Raw genomic sequence first — 18,621 nt, 5'->3', positions numbered from 1 at the left:
CTGGCATCCCATGTTGGTGTTCAGCCTGTGGGTGCTGTACGTGTGGGCAGCACCCAGGACTCACTTCAGGGTAAAGCCACAGCAGCTGGTCTTGGAGCTGAGCCCCTTTATTGCCCTGCAGGTGAGACTCTCCCTCTGTAGCAGATGCACACACATTGATGTGGTCACCCTCAGCACCAATGTGCCTCCACCCACCATCTTTCCAGGCTGTCTGCTGGTACTGGGCTGCATTCCCAAAGCCAAGGCTGGAAGGGAGGGTTGTCTGAAGGATGCCCTTAGACATGAGAAGTTCTTATCAGAGATGTCAGTGAGGATAGTGGTGAAGGTGGCACAGAGACCTCTTGCTCTGGTTTCTGTGGCTCCTGCTGTCACCTCCATGGCAGAGGTTGTCTGGAGTAAGAGCAGACCCTGTTGCCTGTGGAAAGGGATGTCTGTGGCTGGGGCTCTGCAGCACCCACTCAAAACAGCCAGGTCAGTTGTAACATCCATTTGAAGCAGATCAGGGGAAAAGAGGGTAAAAGCCAGCTGGCCAAGAAGGTGGCAGCCAAGTATCTGGGAGACAGAAAAGGGGATCTCATGCTCCGGGCAGCCCACAAGGGTGTGTAGAGGTAACCACCCACCCTGCCTTGCCTAAAGCTGGAGTCCCTGAGAGCCAGGGTAGAAGATGCCAGCACACCAAAGCTCGCCAGATACAGCTTCACACACCCATGCGAAGGCACAGCTCCTTCCCCATCCAACATGTGGACACATATCACAGGACTTCATGCACAAATGCTCCCTCAGATGCAGAAAAAGGGAGCACACCAGTATGCAATAAGGTACACATACAGCAAGGCACTCACTGCTGCTTACATAGATGCACACACAGCATTTTGGGTCTATTTAGACCCACACAGTTCTGTGCACTCACACAACCTTGTCCCAGTGCTTTTTCTGGCCTTTCCACACGGTGCCCGCCAGCTTTGTTTACCCTCCAAGCTGGGGACAGCAGAGCCCTGCAGCCCTGCCACGCTCATTTGGGTCTTTGAGACTGCAAAGGGTAAACTGGGACCAGAGGGGGGGGGCTGAAAGCAAACTAATGATGAAAATGTCTCCTCCATGCCTGTGCCTTAATTAAATGCATGGAGAGGCTCAGGGAAGCACATCTGTTTTCAATCTGGAGCCCTTTGATGGCATCAAATGTTCTTTCCCCAGATCAGGGGGGATGGAAATTCTGGGCTGGCTGTGGCAGCTCGGAGCCCAGGCTCCAGCCACCGGGAAGCAGCGGCCTTTCCTGGCCGGCGGGACCCTGCCCCTCTGTGCCGCCAGCCCTGCTGCCCTGGGGCCCTTCTGTGGCGAGGTCCGGGGGTACCTCCCAGCACCTCTACCTGTGCGTGGCCACGGGGGCCAGCCGGGCGAGGGCAGGCTGCTGGGACCTCTTTGCTTGCTGGCCTCCGAGTGAATCCTCTTTTTCTTTTTGCTGTTTCTCTTTTTGCCTTTTTTTTTTTTTCTTTTTACCCTTCTGCTCTCTTCATTTTGTTCTCCTTTTGGTCTGTTTCTCTTAGCTCTCTGTTGCACTTTTTCTTCCTCTTTTGCTATTTTTCCTCTTCCTTTCCTCTCCTCTCCTCTCTCCTGTTCACACTTTCTCTTCCAGTTACCCCTGGTCACCTTTTCATCTGCATTTCTCATTTTCGCTATTTCCCTCCTCCCGGCTCCTCTCCCCAGTCCCGGGAGCCGTCCCAGGGGCGCGTCCACCCTCCCCTCCAGGTGCAGCTCCGGCTGACGAGGGGGAGAACCCTCACACCCCCCTGCGCGCCCCCTCGCCCCTTCCCAGGGGGCTCCCCCAGCCGCCCCCCACGAGGAGCTGCCGAGCGCGGCGGGGCCCGCGCTGCCACCCCCGTCCCGGTGCCACGTCCCGGCGGGGCCCCGCGGGTGCCCGGAGCGGAGCCGCCCCCGCCGTTTGAAGTGCGGGGCGGAGGGGAGGGGAGGGCAGCGCAGGGGCGGAGGGAGCGGAGCCGCCGGCAGCGGGGGCGGAGGGACGGGGCGCACCCGCCCCAGCGGCCCCACAGCCACCCTGCGCCTCCCGGCCGGCGGCAGCTCCCCGCGCCGCCGCCCCGGCGCCCCGAGCCGGCCGCCGCCTCTCCCCTCCGGCATGTTTTAAGCCCGGCCCTGCCCGCTCCCCTTCGGGCTTCCCAACCCGCCGCCGTCGGGTCCCGTCCCGTTCCCCCCGCTCCGGTCCGTGCGCATCCCCCTCGAAGGGCCGGCGGCTGGGGGGGCGCGGGGGCGGTGGGCGCCCGCGGGGGGCGAGGGCAGAAAAGCCCCGCTCGGCACGATGGCGTCCAGCTATGCCCACGCCATGGAGAGGCAGGCCCTGCTGCCCGCCCGCCTCGACGGCCCCGCCGGCCTGGACAATTTACAAGCCAAGAAGAACTTCTCCGTGAGTCACCTGCTGGACCTGGAGGAGGCGGGCGACATGGTGGCCGCCCAGGCGGAGGAGGGCAGCGGCGAGCCCGGCCGGAGCTTGTTGGAGTCCCCCGGGCTGACCAGCGGCAGCGACACCCCGCAGCAGGACAGTAAGTGCGGGGTCATTCCCCCCTTCCATCTCTCCCCGGGGCGAGGGGTCGGGGAAGCCGCGGTGGCCGGTCCCGGCCCCGAGGGGGCTCCCGCGAGGAAGGGGCCGGAGGAGCCGCCGGCCGGTGCCTGGACCGGTTCCTCCCGCTCCCCGAGTCGCTTTCCCAGGCGTGCAGGGAGCCCTTGGCAGGGCCGGCACTGGTCGGCTGCAAAAACGCTTGTTCTCTCCCAGCCGCGTCCCGGGAAAGGGGCGATCTGCCCTTCGCCGCCGCGCCGCGCTCGTCGGGTCCTGTGCCGTGGCTCCCGCACCCTCGGGAGCCGGAGGAGAACATCCCGGGCAGCCGAGGCGGGCAGGATCGGGCCCGCGGGCGCAGCCCCCTCGCCCGTTCCTTGCCGGGGTAGTCAGAGAACGGGGCTTGGCTGGACGGGACGAGGTAGGGTGGGCGGCTGAGCCACGCTCCATCCAGCCAGCCATATATCCCATCCATCCGCCCGGCCCGTCGGAGCGGTGACCGGCGTCGTGGTTTGCGGGGCACCGGGAGGCTGCGTGGAGATTCGGATGGAGTCCGGACGATTGTCCGACGCCCTGCCCGGAGCATCGCGGCTCGCAAACAGCCCGAGGGTGCGTGCGGGGCTCCAGAGTGGAGCCGCCAATTCCTTCCCCGCCAAGCCCCGGTTCTCCCTGATCCAGGCCCGGCGGGCAGGGCAGGACAGAGTGGCCGACCTGCCTCTGAGCTGCCCGTCCCGGGTCCGAGCTTGGGAAGTGAAGTAGCCGTGAACCGGCAGCCGAGCGGCTGTGGGGCAGCGGGATGGGCGCCGGCTTGCGCGGCATTTTCCAAGCGCAGCGCTGTCAGAAAGGGTGAGGGGGTTGTGCAGGGCCAGTAAATCGCCCTTATCCTTCCTCTGCTTTCTCTTAAAAAAACTTGCATCCCCGGGCGCGGGGACTGGCCGCGTTTTCGTTGCGGGTGCGGGCCGGCTGCGGCCGCTCCGCCGGGACTCTCGTGGGCTGCGCAGGGGCCGCGGCTGCGGACACGGTCTCGCTTCCGAGGAATCCCCATCCCGCGCCCGGGGCTGCCCCGCGGCTCCCGGAGAAAAGTGGGAAAAAGATTCCTACAAAACGAAACGAAAATCGAACGAAAATGCCAATTGCAATTTTCGTTCGCTTTTCGTTTTCATAATTTTTATTTTATTTTATTTTTTCGTTGGGAGCCGCCTCCGACCCTGTTTTCCCCGCGGATCCGCCGTGGTTTTCCCGGTATCCTGAAGGAAACCAGGCAGGGGAGGCGGAGAGCTTTCCAAAAAGGAGCCGCTCCTTGCAGCAGCGCCCATGGGATCCCCGAGCTCGTCCCGGACGGAGCCGTTCCCGGCGGGAGCATCCTCCCGGAGCGGGAGAGCGGTCGGGAAGGGAGCGAGCGGTGCGCGGCCGCCGGAGCTGCTCCTGTCTCCCCGAGAGCCGGACCGACCGCCGCTGGGGCATGGCTTTAAAAAATTTCCCTTCCAAAAACCCGGAAAAATGCAGTTTCTGGCTCTAAAGGTGTATATGTTAGTGGGGAAGGCAGTGATTGCGACTCATCCCGGTTCAGCTCCCTGAACCGCAGGACAGTCCCCAAGATATTAACCAACAAGTTACATAGACAACTTTTTCTTTTTCTTCCATTTCCCCATCCAGTTTCGTTTATCATATTTTATTTGGATTTATTCCTGATTTACTCCGAATTAGTCCTGGTATTACCCCTTACCTACTGCTGAGCTTTATGGAGCCAGCTCGGTCAGTATGGAAAAGAGGGGCTGTGTTTCTCCAGTACCGACCTTGCTCTTAAAGCATGTAAAGAACCAAAAAAAAAAACCAGCCCAAGGGCTTGTTTTCTAGCTAGCATTGCCAAGTCGGGACCAAACTGCAGCTTCAAATAATTTAGAAGTTCTCTGAGTGCTGTAAAAGTTTTAAATGCCGTTGCGGTGAATTAGAAAGTTTTGAAAGTATTCTAAAGTAAGCAACTAAATAAAAAAAAAAGGAGGGGGATAAATTCTACCAGGTTTGTTGGGCAGAGCTGTCATCTGGGCTTTCTGGCTCTCTCACTGATGTGTTTAGCACATCCCGAAGGTCTCCGTGCCTCAGTTTCCCCACCTACTGCATCTGCTCTGTGAAGTATTTTGCAATCCATGTAGGAAAAGGACTGTGCCAGGGCTAGGAAGTGTAACAGGGATATGAACTTTTCTCGGTGAAAAATGAGAGCTGGTTCAGTGGAAAAGCTAACACAGGGCTCGGTTATTCTCCATGTTTCTAAGGGAGAGAAGGTAAAAGCCGTTTGGAGAAATTGTGGAATGTCTCAAGAATATTAAAAATGTTCTTTCAGCCTGGGGGAAAATCAGCTGGTCTGCCACTGATTTCTGTCCCAAACTGAAGTGAAAAGCCAAATTATTGGCGCTGGTTTTGTAATCAAAAATTAAGGGAAGAAGTTTGAGGCAGAAATGACAGAAGGTTTTATTTGGGCATTTGAGATCAAAGGAAATATTTTGCCGCTATTTTGTTTGAAAGAGGCTCAGGAGAAAACATTTCTCTTATTAAAAAGAGAAAAACAGCGTTCGTGTGAGAACCTCTGCTTGTGATATTTACAGGGAGAACTGTCAACGGAGCTGAGTTTTCAGTGGTGCTGTGAAGCTGTCACTCTTACTGACTTCAGTTCGACTTGCAGCTCTGAAAACCTTACCCTAAAAGCTGATACAATTCACGGCAAACCTCCCCACCTCTGCTGCTTAGCTGGGAGGACTTTGCAATCCGAGTTCCAGTTTGTCACAAAACCACCTGTTAAGACACAACCAACGCTTCGTTTGGTAGCAGGGCTTTCGCTAACTCCGGCTAAAACTGGGATGAAAATGCAGGTCCCAGCTCAGCTGAGGGGATTCCCAGAGCTTCCCAGCAAAGGTTGGGAACTCTTATTGCTCCTGTGCCACCTCTGAGGGTGGCAGAAACCTGTCAGTGGCCTGTGGGTTCCCAGAGCTTGTGTCTCTGAGCAGGGTTAGTTCACCAGTTGCTCTTTTTTTAAAAAGATGGCATTTTTGACCTCTGCTTTTTTTTTTTTTTTTTTTTGGTCGGTTGATTTGGGTCTTGCTGGTGATGGCTCGTAAAATGGTGTGGAGAAAGAGTGACCATCAAAAGAAAAATTGTTATGCTGGAGTGAATAAGCCCTGCTTCGGTCCAGTACATCCTTGAGTTCTGCATGTTGGAGTTATTACTGTCCTTTAATTTCTCTTCAGTATAAAAGCGATGGCAGTCTGGGAGCTGGCAGATCACATCAGGCTGGGGCACAGGCTGCCTGAGTCCCCCCATGACTTCTTCTGTCTCAGCAGGCATCGTGACCCCTCGGCACTGCTGCTCCTTCCCAAGGAAGCAGAATCCCTGCCGGATAGCCGGGAGGAGGTGAGTTTCTCTGCTCAGGCTGGGTCAAGCAGAGCATCTCTGTGGCTTCAGCCCCCCTCTTCTCTGGCGGCAGGTTGAGAGCACGAGGAAGGGCCTTTTCAGCCGGCGCGTTGTTTGGTGATGGGGCAGATGTTGCAGAGATCAGAACTAGACATTATTTCAAGCAAGGACGTGACCAAGTCAGGGAGGGCTGAGGATGGCTCCTCATGGCAGCAGTGCCTGGAGGCAGCGACCAGCTTGGGGAGCTGCAAGGCACAGAGACTGGAAGAAGGGATGAGCTGGGGCAAAGAACTCTCCATTGATGCCTGGGTTTATACCCTCTGACTCCGCTGGTACTGGCCATCTGAAACAGGATCTGGAGCTGAAGGACCTCTGCTCCCATATGGCTGTTCTTTACATGGCTGTTCTTTTTGCTTTAATTGCCTCTTTTTAATCAGAACCAAGTGAGGTTGCTGCAGGAGTAAAAGAGTGTGTGTAAATATAGAATTGTTTCTCTCTTTTTTTTTTTCTTTTTTTTTTTTTTTGCTGATCCTGAGGTCGTCTGTGCTCCTGTGCCTCCCCATCCTTCACCAAAAAATACGCCTTCGTAAAAAGAGGTAGAAAAGCTCTGCCCTCGCTTTGAAATGTGAAAGAAAAGTTTTTCATTGGATTGCTGAGTTCCCAAGGATGAACATGAGAGGAAGCGCCCGGGGACAACTGCAGGGTTTTCTTCCCTTTATCTCGAAGTACTAAGGGGCTCTTCTGTTAGTAAATCACAGCCCTTATTCCCAGAAGATGCTGAGGAGGGAAAAATGTGGGGTACATGAATTCAGTCTGTAGGAGCTATTTTCTTTTTCCCTTGTCCTGCAAGGCTGATGGGCAAAGGGAGAGTCTGCAGGCAGCAAGCGGCTGCTGGTGCCCACAGGTTGCACCCGGGTGAGCTGGGGAAACCGGCGGGTGCCTCGATCCCCACGGACAGTGGGGAGCATCCTCGCAGGATGCTGCCACGAAAGATTTTCCAGAATTCTCCTCTTCCAGAAACTGATGTGGGAAAAGCGAGGATCAGATCAGTGCTAAGCCGCTTGTTTATGTTATCTGCGTGAAAAATACAACAGCTTTTTCTTACCAGAGTAGTCTTTGTGCGTGCCAGTTGTACTGCCCATATCCTGGGGGCTTTGTGTTCACTTGAGTAAAGATTGAGTAACAGGAATTAACGCCAAGCAGTCGTTAGAAGTTTGATTAACTTCTTTCCTTTCATGTTCTTTGGGCATCTCTCTCTAATTTCGGTCTCAGGATGGCTGGTGCACGGTTATTTCATTGAGTATCAGAGCGTCAGGTATTTTTCTTACGTCCCTTAATCCCATAGTTTGAGGTGGGGAAACGTTTTGTGTTTTTCACGTAAATTTCTGTGGCTTCTGGATGAAGGCAGGAGATGGAAATGTGACTGCCACATACCTGGATTCTTGAAGAAAAAGAAGACATTAAAAAGCGAACAAAAATGTTCAGTGTACTGTTATTAACAAAGAAAAAGAACCCTGTGAATTCTGAGGAGGGAGCTGACTCGGTTTATGAGTGCTGGCCATGCTACTTTCCTTTTGATGGGTGAAAAGAGACTTGTATTTGTTTGGGAATTTCGCTTTTTTTGATCATAATCAGTTTTGCTTCCTGGTTCTCATGGTCTCATAATTTGCTGATGGTATTTGTGTTTTCAATCCATCCACACAGAGCTTCCAACTTTTTAATTTGAAAAAGATTTTGCTGAAGGTTCTTACTTTCCCTCTTTCCCCCCTTAATGTAATGAAAACATTTCCATGAAAATTAGATTTTGAAATCTCTCATAAAACTTATAAAGGTTTGGTCTAAACTGCTAGAACGCTTTTAATGAACATCAGCTTTCTGTCATCTGCACTGAGTTTCCAGTGCTAGCCGGTCTATTTTCCATCTTTTTGATGATGTATAAAGCAGTGATTGCATGGGAAAATATTATCTCAAGGTTAATTTGTGCAGGCCTTACTCACACGAGTCATTGCATGCGACTCAATGGGCCGTTTATGTGTGTGCCAATTGATGAGTATTAGCGTTTAAAGACTTGACCAGCAGCCTTTGAGTCATGCAAAAAACTTAGTTTTTTTCGGCCGGTGGAATATTTTTGCGCAGGCATGAAACGGTTTTGCTGTCAGCAGTCAGGGGCACGATCCTTTTGCCCCTCGGCAGAGGCGCAACACGCACCAAAATATGTGGTGTGAGGCAGCCTGGGAGGAAAGAGCAAGAGCACGGACAGACTATAAAGCAGGAGAGACTGGGAGAGTTCAGTGTTTGACAAGGCAGGCACAGAATTACAGGATCGTAATTCCTTCAAGGATATATTTTATTTTTTCCCCCCTGGTAACTGGGTTCACTCCCATGGTTTTTGACATCACCAGAATGACTTGATGGGATTATAGGTGTTTATTCCTGGTTGCAAGTTGTTTATGATATATTTAATCGTTTTTGAAACCCATATTAAGTAGCCCTGAGGGAGCTGTGTTCCTGCTGGGCCTCTGTTGCATAATGAAGTACATCACGAATATTTACCAAGTGTCACAGTATTCCAGACTTGGGCCTCTGTTTCTGGGGAAGATGAATCACTGCACTGCTGGTTCCCCACCCTACTCGCCTTTCCTAAAGGAGGCTTGGATTTTGGGATGGATTATGGAGATTTGAAGTGAGAATCATTGCAGTCCATCTGGAGGAGCTGTTGTCCAAGGCTCTGATGTGACTGTTTGAACTGTCCTTGCAGCTTTATGCACAGGGCACAGAAAGGTTTCAACTTGTGCTTGGGTGGCAGAGCAGGTTTTTGGTCTGGTTCCCCCAAGAAAAACCTGTTGTATGGTCGCCACACATGGGAAATATCTTCAGAACCCACTGACTGCTCTAGTGGGAGAACAGACAGCTCGAAGTGGCGGTGAAATCCCAGCAAGTTTTGTGGCAGTTTGGTGGGGTGTGGAGAAGGATGGTAGCAGTGCCTCCTCCTGAGGGGGAGATGCAGGATAAATTCAACTTCTTATTGGCCACTGGAGAGTCTCCACAGAGGCTGTGTTGTACACTCTGTCAGTGGCAGCTCACACGTGTAGACACAGGTGCCACCAGCCCTGTGGCGCAGGCACGGAGGGATTTGTCCTTTGTCATCCCATGTTGTGACTGCAGCAGTCCTACAGCCAGGGGGGCAAGGGTCCCCCAGGGCAATCCTGCAGTTCTTGCTCCTACATTACTGGCCCTGCTCACCTCTGTCGTTCCTGCACTGACCTGTAAATGTGTGGTATGTACCTGACCTGTTCTCTCCTTTCCTACACTCTTTCTGCTGGACCCAACTGGTCTCCGCTGTGTAGCCCTGGAAGATGCTGTGAGGTGGGAGTGGGAGCTCAGCAGAGCTGTGCTGTGTGTCTGCTGGGACTGTGGAGGCATAACTGAACTTAAAGAGAAGTTTCTTTCAAATGAGAACATCTGGAGGACACTGGTTGGGAAGGGAAGGGAGCAGTGGTGCCAAAGCTGAGGGCCACCTCCTGCAGTGGAAAGCCTGGCATCTGCAAAGATGAGTCTGCGAAGGCCAAGAGGGAAGAGAGGCCTGATGAGCAAGCCAGAGAGCATCTATTTCAGCTTACATTGCTTTCTGGGCTCCTCTCTCACCTCCAGAGGCTGAGAAAAGGCTATGCCAGTGTTTAAAGCACTATACCAGACAGTCTGGATTTCGTACGTGCCCATATGAAATGAACATTTGCCTTGGGGTGGCAGCCCGGGACATCCTGGTGCTTTGTGTTCCTGGAAGGGAAGGTTAGAAGAGAGGTAAAGGGAGCCAGCTGTGCTCTTAACTATTCACTACATCCTATTGCTGCAACCAGTTCATATTCTACCCGAATTTTCCCCCATTCTGGCTAGAGAAATTTTCCTACAGGAGAAACTCAGCCAGTCAGCGAGACCGCTGGGCAGGGCAAACATCCAAAGAGACGCTCAGGATCTGGCTGGGACCCTCTCCACTTCTTGATGAGCTGCTCAGGCAGCAAAACTGCCTTTGCACTGGGAGCTGGAACTCGTCGGGAGCCTGGGGACACTGCTTCCTGCTTGGAAACCACCAGTGGATGAACTTCTCCTGTGGCCTCCTTGACCAAAGTAAAATCAAAGTTATCTGTGGTCCTGCACGACTGGGGCAAGATGCAATTGCCAGCAGCAGCTGCTGAGCGGGCAGACGTGGAAAAGGACGATGGCATCCAGCTCTGAAGGGGTTGGCAGTTGCAGAGACACTGGGATCAAAGCAGGGTGCCTGGTGGTGGTGGAGCAGAGTGGGTGGCTTCAGAAGGCAGCATCCAAGTAGCTTCCAACCCTCTCTTGTAGCCAGTGTAGGTGCTGGACCAGTCAAAGTTGGGTAGGTTTTGAACCCATGGGGATCTTTAGTAGACTAAAGTTTAGTTTGCTCTTGGTTTTATTGTGTTTGTGGCTGCTGAATGAGTGATGGGTGAGCTGCGCTGAGCTGCAGCCATGTGTCAGTGAGGCTGTGAAGATCTGCTCAGTGCTTCTGGAAATCATCCTCTTTTTTTGGAAGTGTCACTAATACGACCCACATTTGAAAGAGAAAAAAAAAGGCAGCTTTCAAAGAGCAGTCACTTCTCTGTGTCAGCTCAGCGGAGTCGAGGCTCTGCGGGGATGGATTGGACTTTAAAAGGAAAAAGTGCCTGAGCCGTAACAGTGAAAACAGACTGTTAATGCTCTGGCCTGGTGCTGCAAAGGGCTGCCCTTGCTGGTGGCTCTGCAGGCGGCTCCTGTCCCCATGAAGTCTGGGCTGGTTTCCCATAAAGATTTACAGTGCTCTCCCTACCTTGTGGCCTGAAATGCTGATAGCACTTCATGCCAGTTGTCCTTCCTTGTCCTGTGCAGCATCACATTTACCCCTGGATGGAAGGTACAGAGCAAAGATTTGGGAATCCAGTGCAGAGTTCCTGCTTGGGGTGGATGACTCTCATGCTGATGGTACTTGAGAAAGCTGGTGACCAGTCTGTGTCTCTTTCCTGAGCGTGTTTGTCTCTGGATACAAGCTGGTAGCGCTGCCTGTCCCGTCTTGAGTGCTTCAGGTTGACAGAGCAAATGTACCAGTGATCTTGCAGTGAGGGAGAGAAAAAAACTTTCAAGACCAGTCCAGGCCCAAGCCCTGCATCCTGCTGCCATCATTCTGAATGTTGATGGCAGTCTGTCTGTTCCTCTCCAGGGATCAGGGGTGGGGAGCTGAGGTGGCAGTGGAAACACAGGTCTGGATGTTATGCACACACACAAGGCAGCTGAGGAGGGTGTTTGTTCTGTGTGCTCCCCCCACTCCTGCCGAGTGGCAGGGAGAGCCACTCTGCTTCGGGGGAACTGCAGGGCAGGGTTTGTAGGGCACACTGTGTGGATGCTGGGAGCACCCTACTCAGAAAAGGCTTGCACCCAAAATCTCAATTGAGATGGTCAGGCTTTTTTTCCTCCAAACGTCAGTCGAGATGGCCCAGTCTGTTGACCTAGCCTGTCTCTTACTGCTCCAAAATGCTTCTGTGCCTTGGCAGCAGGGTGTTGAAGTCTTTTTTTCTGTATGCTCACTGCTATGACTTGAGCAGGTTCACCTCACCATGCCTCAGTTTTCCTAACAGTGTGACTGGGTACGATCCTGGCCCCTAATTAAGAGCTTTGGAGTTTCCTGGGTCTATGTGTTAAACAGTGATTTGGAAAGATTGTCCTCCCTCTGCATCACCCCCAGTAAATTACTATTTCATCTGCTTCTGCCTCTGGAATTGACCACTTTCCATGTTAATTAATTGGAAGACATGCCCTTCCATGAACTGGAGCAACTTCCAGCAAGTTTGTTCCTGCAGGGAGCCCACCTTATATTCAGATGCACCTAAGTGCACCCCAGGCCCTTGGGGAGAGTTGTATTTGCTGTGTGAACCCATCCATGGGGTGAAAGTGGCAGATTTTTGCATGTGGACTTGAACCTCCTGAACATCTTGAGGTGCCTGGGCTCTCCACAAGCCCAAAGGATACGAAGAGCAGCACGTGCTGGTCAGCTGGAAGGTCCCTGGAGCGTTTGGCAGCAGGCAGTGAAATTCCCAATGACTGGCTGGGACAGTCACACTCTTTTTCTTGGCTATAGCCTGGTCTTGAAGGTTTGGCCAAAAAGATTGTTACTTGCAGTTTGTTTCATTTGGAAAACTTCTGATACGTGTCATGGAAACTCAGAGAACTGCTCAGGAATAAGTGCTTGCGGCACATTGCTTGTTTGTGATTGTTTTTCATTGTTTTTCCTTGAAAAAATTTGAAAACTCAGCTAATCAGTAAAAAGAAACAATCACCTGTGATTTAGGAGAGAGATCTCTCATTGTAAATAATAAATTAGTGTCAGGAGACCGGGCAGACAGAATGGTTGATGAATATCCTGCAGGCTGAAAGTTGTTTATCAAGCCTGTTTGAAGACTTATGACTAACAAGCTCATTTACAGAGTTTGGAGTCTGTTCATGAACCGTTCTCCAGCTGGGAGGATGTGGGAATCATCAGAAAATGCATTCACAAGTTACTCGATCATTTAAAAAAACGATCAAACAAACAAAGGCTGGTTTCTGGAAGGGAACTGTAAATTCCTCTTCCCCCCCACTGGGTTTTCTGAGGCATTCCCGTTTGGAAAATGCAGGGCCCGGAGAAGAATGAAGAACCCCACGTCGCTTGCTAATGACCTATTTTGGTGCTAACCCTTCTGCTCAATGCCCTGCCACCAGCCAAGCCCTCCAGCTGTGGCAGAGCTGGTCCCTCAGAGGACAGCACTGTGAGGATCGTGGGGGCCTGATGGGATGGATCCATCTCGTCTCTACCGGTGATTCCCAGTGGAGAAATTTGGCTTACTGGGGGAAGGGCTGCTCTCGCTCCTCTGATGAGGTGACAGAGATTTCCCCCCCATCACGTTGCAGTGTTTTTCCACACAGTGCCCTGTAAAGGAGGGCGGCACGGGATCTGCTGGTGTCAAGAGCCAAGGGGGATGAATTCGGAGAAAGGAGCCTACACTGGATTGCTGTGGCTCCATTCCTTTTGCAAATCTGCTTGCCTGGCCTGGGATCAAGTCTCCTGCCCAATGCAAAACTGCGTCAGAAAAAGTCCAGAGAAGAAAAGCAGTAAGGAGAGCTCCAGCTCCAGTTCAGGAGGACAGAAGAGGTGCTAATAGGTGCTCAGGTTCAAATGTGAACTGATCTCCAAGCCCACCAACTTGCTGTTGCTGCAAGGGAGATGTAAGTGAGGCAGCAGGGAAATCCTCCCAGGTCTAAAAAGTATAGAGAAACCTTGGAAGGGATTGGTGTGAGAATTTGTTGAGACCCCAACCAAGCACAGATCTGATGGAGACAAACATGTGAAGGAATAAACAGCAGAGTTCATCCTGCCTTGGAAATGGAGTTCTTCCCCCCAGTTTCAGTGGTAGTGTGACTTTAGTGGGAATGTGCCTGTTTGTTTAACCCTGACTTTCATCTGTCCTGGCCAGCACAGTGGTGCTGCCTCCAATTTTCCCCCATGTTCCAGGTGAGTTGCTGTGTTGTGTTCAGCTGGGGTACCTGTGGGGTAGGAGAGACCTCTTCAGCTGAGGGAAAGCACATGGATGGGGAAGAGATGTGATTAGCAGGAAAACTGCCCCAGAAAGCTGCCCTTCATCAATGTAGGCAGGTTCATGTCAGCCTTTGAGAGTGCTGTGTCTGTCCCCTGGCCAGAGACAACCTGTGCCTGGAGGTTACAGCAAGGAAGTGAAGGGGATGCCTTGTTCTCGGAGGGTTGAATTCGGCTGGGTGGCAAATCCTGGTTTTCTTTCTGGCAGCGGTTGCCAGGCTCCCCATTCCCTCAGCTTCTCTTGCTACACCCATGGCACTGCTCTCCAGGAATCCTCAGAAGGACTTTGCTCTCTGCTGTGCTTCCCTGGTCTCCACTCCAAGTGGGAGCACTTTTGATTTGGTGATGTATCGCTGTCCCTCTCAGGCCGTGCAATCACGAGAGTTGTTCCAGGCACTCGTGATGATGGATTTGAATCCCTGTTTCCGTGACTCTCTAGAAAGAAGTAGTTTTCTTTCCCTCCCCCCCTCCCCCTTTAATCCATCAGAGAAAAGTAAGAATGGGAACCAGTGGCTGGGAGCGAAAGCCAGACATGCATTCAAAGGAGGTAGAAAACATGCATTTTTTAACTGTGAGATGCTGTGTAATCACTAGAAATAACTCTGAAGGAGAGCGTTGGCTTCTCCATCCATGAATGTCTGGAAGCCCTTTTGGAAAAGCTGCTTTTGTCAGAATTAAACTGAATTATTGGTCTCCCTAGTGGGATAACTGGGTGAAATGCTATGGCTGGGTCTCACACAGAAACCAGCAAACTGAAGGGCTCAGCTCTGGGCCTGGGACGGATGGATATGCTGCAGCATTCCTGAGCAATCCAATGTCAGGGATATTCCTGCCAGGAAGTTGGATCACAGGACCAGATGGAGGACACAGACCCACTTGGTGTGAGTCTGTTTACAGGTTTAAACCAAAACATAGCAAGAAACACAAAAGGAAAGCAATGTCCTCATCTCTGATCGTAACTCAGGCCCGTATGTGAACCAGCTGCCACACATTTATAGGACAATCCCCCTTTCCAAATCCTGCTGTTAGGAGTAGCAGAGATGGGGAAGCCTCTGCAGAGCTGTGAAGGGCAGACATCAGACATGGAAATAGCCCAGCCTTCCCTTGTGTTTCAGTACTTCTGAGTTTACTGTGGCTCTGAAGGAAAGAGGCTTTTGTGTGAGACTTCTGGTATTGCTGGCCAGGTTGAGAGTCTGTGTGAATGGTATCTCCTGTAGTCACAACCCTGTTGGCTTTGGGTAAAATGAGGAAAACAGGGAAAGCTGCAAATCTAATCAGTGGTGGGGAGGGGGGTAAACATGCTCAGCACCCTCGTGGGACAGAGCGTCTCTGAATCGGACGGGTGAGCTCCCTGGGAAGGTCAGAGGTGGCTGTGCGGGGCTGGCACCAAGGGAAGGGAGCAAAAGGGTTTGCAGGATTGGGATGATCAGAGCTGTCATTCATCTGCTTGTGTCTGCACTCCACTGCACATTCAGTTGTTGCCAACCAGGGAAGAGCCTGCAAAACCGGCGACATCCAAAGAGCCAGAGAAGGGCAGATCCCCCAGGAATGTTCATAGCACGAAACCCCGGTGGCTGATCCTCTTCTCCACCACTGAGCCCAGGGGGATGGGACCCTTCCTCCACCCCACCAGGATGGTCATTTTCCAGCACCAATGCTCAGCATTCGTGGCAGTGTGATCATGGATGTTGGCCACGGAGTATGGGGTTGCAGAGGCTTCCAAATGTGCTCCTAGAAGGGACATGGAGAAAAAAAATGTGCCGAGAAATGGTTTGGCAAACAGTTTGGTTTGGAGAAATTATGCTTTCCCTCAGTATGTTTAATAATGGGGATGTGGGGAAAAGATCAAAATAATCAAACTCCTTCTAAGACTTTGCTGGGCTGATCCACATTCAAAACTCAGTCCAGGTGTGAAAAGTCAGAAGGTCTCTGAATTTGTCCTAGATTGACTCCAGGCATGATTCAAGCTTCTGAAAAAATCCTGGTGCCTCCATGAGTACGTTAAAGCTCCCCCAGGCAGAGCTGTGGCCGTGGCTCTGAGGTGTTTGGTGTCACTGTGCGGTGCTCAGGTGCATCTTGTTCACAGCTGAGATGGGAACTGGGGGAGTCCTCTCTGTGCTGCAGAGAACATCCCTCAAGACCACCATCATCTTTGCCAAGGTCCTTCTGAAAACATGGCTGTCCACTGTGGCTGTCAGGAGGTACCACAGGGTGGGAACAGGGTCATTCTAAACTGACCATGACGTGGCTGGATTTTGCTGCAGGGTGTGCACTGGCTGTTAATCCTGTTTTAGGGCAGCCTCTTCGTAAAGAGAAAAATCCTTGCACACCCCATGTGCAAGAGAGAGGCAGGTACCTCCTGGGGGAAATGGCCACCCTGACTTGAGCTGGTCCTGTTGCTTGTTTGGAGAGAATTGATGAGAGGATGCTCAGCCTGCTGGGGTCACGGGTGTTGTCTTTAGTGTAGAGCAGAAGCTGCTGGGGAGGGAGCACTGGTCTTTCCTTCAACAATGTCGACGGTCACAATGGCCAAAGACAGGGACCTTCCTACCTAAAAAAGGTAGCCAGGCACTTCTTGAGTGAATTGCTTCTACATCAAGAAATGCAGGTTCTGTTCAAATGTAGCAGGCAGGGAACTTCTGTTGGTTCCAGCTGGACAGAGGAAACCTCCTCCGAATTAAAGCAATTATGGAGAAAGCAGATGCTTTGGGTAAATACTTTCTTTTATTTAAAAGTAGCATCTATGTTGGAGGGGGGGGAAGAAGTGATTTTATAAGCCTCAAAAAGGAAAGAAATCGCTTAATTTGACATTCTTTTATTTTTCTTCCATGAATTTGTTTGGTAAAACTTTTAGCAGTCTCGGTAGAGGTCAGCTCCAAACAGGCATTAAAAGTAGAGGGACAAAAGCCATCAGCTGCTGCCAGTGTCCGGTGCCCAGTCGTGTTCGGAGGTGATGCTGCGGGAAGATTTGGCGAGGTACCGAGGGGCTTTTCTGTTATTCTGGTGCCATCTACTGGTCCGAGCCCACAGGAAGGTCTATGACAGCTGGAAACGGCAGCAAAACACGGGTGGACGGTGTGGTGTGGCCGGGGTCCCACAGAGTGTGGGCTCTGTGCCCTCTCTGCACAGGGCACACGGATGCAGTTGGTGCTGCACTCCCCGTTGTCTCCGTTGCTGCTTCATCCGGGTTTAGTAGTTAAAAGAGACCAAAATGTGGGGCTTGGTCTGCTCAGTCATTTCTGGCCTCACTGGGGAAGGTGAGGGGGTGTGATGTGAAGGTGGCAGCTGTCGGCAATGATGCTCCTGATGCTGTGCCCCACCAGGGATGTCCGTGGAGCAATCCAGGCTGAGCTCTGCTGGGATATTCCTTCCAGCAATGTCCTGCTCTGGGTTCTGGAGTGTTTTGTAAAAGCTTGGTCTCGCTCAGCTGCTTGGTCTTTTGCTGCTGGCATTGGTAATCTTCTCTTCTTTTACTGAGCCATCAAGTTTTCAAGAAAATTTTAAAAGCTGAACTATCTTCACAGTTCCTGTTCAGATCGTCAAAATGTGGTTGAAATTGGCCAGCTACTCAAAGAGAGAGATCAGAGGCAAAGAGCATGTTGCATTGTAAGCGTTTTCTCTGGAAAGCCAGTTGAAACCAGCTGGGAAAGCTGGGCTGCCCTTCTGGAAGGCACCTGCAAGGGATTTGGTACCCAGAGCAGCCCGTTTGAGGACACAGTCTCCTCTCCAGATGCACAGCTACTGCTGGAGGCTGATGTGAGCTCTGCCCCATGGTTCCTCCTCCTCTCTCTCCTGCCACACATTCCATGTTGGCTTTGCTCTCCCGGTGGCTGGGCCAGCCCCGTGTGGCACATCCCTGAGGAGAGGATGTCCTCTCTGTTGTGGCTACTTCAAAGGGCCAGGGCTAACTTCGACTTGCTTCGCTCCAGTGTGGCAAGTTGTGCTTTGAGCAAGACACAGCCTGCCTTGAACTCAGCCAGCACAGGGAGCAGGGAGGAGGGAAAACCAGGAGAGGGGAAAAGATCTTTGATGGGGTTTTCCAACAACCTTTCCCACTTTTTTTATTTTACAGTTTAAAGCAAACCCTCAGCAGGAGACTTAATGGCTCAGTAGCAGGATCTGTGCCATGCAAACATATTCTCTGCTCTAGCAAACACAGGAGGTGTTACCCCTTTGCTTACTATCGGTAGTAACTTTTTCAAGAGCTTGGTTTTCAAGCCTTGACCGTTCTCAGGATTATTTTCTCCAGTGATTTGAGAGAAGTCAAAGCCCTTTCTGTGTGAAAAGTAGAAGCCATGGGGAGTTTTTGGACACAGGCTGTAGGTAAAGGCAGGAGAGGCTGATGCTCAGGTTCTGAGGACTGCCAGATGGGAGAGGATGACCCAGAGCCGCCTGGGCAATTGCAGGGATTTGGTGCTGTTTTGGGGCAGCCCGGCCTGTTTCAGCCAGTGTTGGTGGAAATACAGGGTAGATGTGTGTTCAGGTGGATATGGGCACCCTTCTCTCTGGACATGGCTCTGGGTGAGTGCAGCAGCAGGTCTCCCAAGGAAGGCAGTGAGGATGGAACTCTTGAGTTTGGCCATAGGCTGGCAGGTAACCAGGAAAGGATACCATCTGTGCCCAGGACTGAGAATTTTACTATTTTATAAACTCTGTGACCAGGTAACAGATTCAATTAAACTGCCAGAGCAACTGCAAAACAAACATCTGAGCAACAGAAGGGGTTTGTGGGTGAAACCTGCATGTTGTGTCACAGCCTGGGCTCAGCAAGCAAGAGGACTTGAAATCATCTGTGTGTAAATGATAATCCTTGGGAGCACTTTTGCTCCCCTGTTCACATGAGGCAGGACCAGATTCCTGTTATCCACAATGAAACGTAATATTTGTTTTAGTAACTCGTCCATCTTTCATCGGGGATGAGTTCTCCAGCTTGAAAGGGGTTTTTCATCTCCATCTCCTGCAATCCGTCTAATGCTGGGAACTGATTTGGTCGAAATGTTACTTGGGTTTAATTTATGTGGAGACCTGGGTT

General features: G+C 51.9%; 1 protein-coding gene across 2 annotated transcripts in view; it reads left to right on the top strand.

The window, feature by feature from the left end:
• The first annotated feature begins 2,084 nt into the window (after positions 1-2,084).
• PRRX1 (paired related homeobox 1) overlaps positions 2,085-18,621 on the top strand; it is a 37,611-nt gene continuing 21,074 nt past the window's right edge. Inside the window, exon 1 of one of the 2 annotated variants that reach the window (XM_032697084.1) lies at positions 2,085-2,552. In XM_032697084.1, coding sequence (XP_032552975.1) covers positions 2,312-2,552 — 241 coding nt within the window. In that variant the 5' untranslated portion in view covers positions 2,085-2,311. The remainder of the gene's footprint in view (positions 2,553-18,621) is intronic. The other variant, XM_032697085.1, reaches the window with a different exon arrangement.

Source organism: Chiroxiphia lanceolata, chromosome 9 (assembly GCF_009829145.1).
Source record: "Chiroxiphia lanceolata isolate bChiLan1 chromosome 9, bChiLan1.pri, whole genome shotgun sequence".
NCBI classification, from domain to species: Eukaryota; Metazoa; Chordata; class Aves; order Passeriformes; family Pipridae; genus Chiroxiphia; species Chiroxiphia lanceolata.
This window is presented reverse-complemented; position numbering and strand designations above follow the sequence as displayed.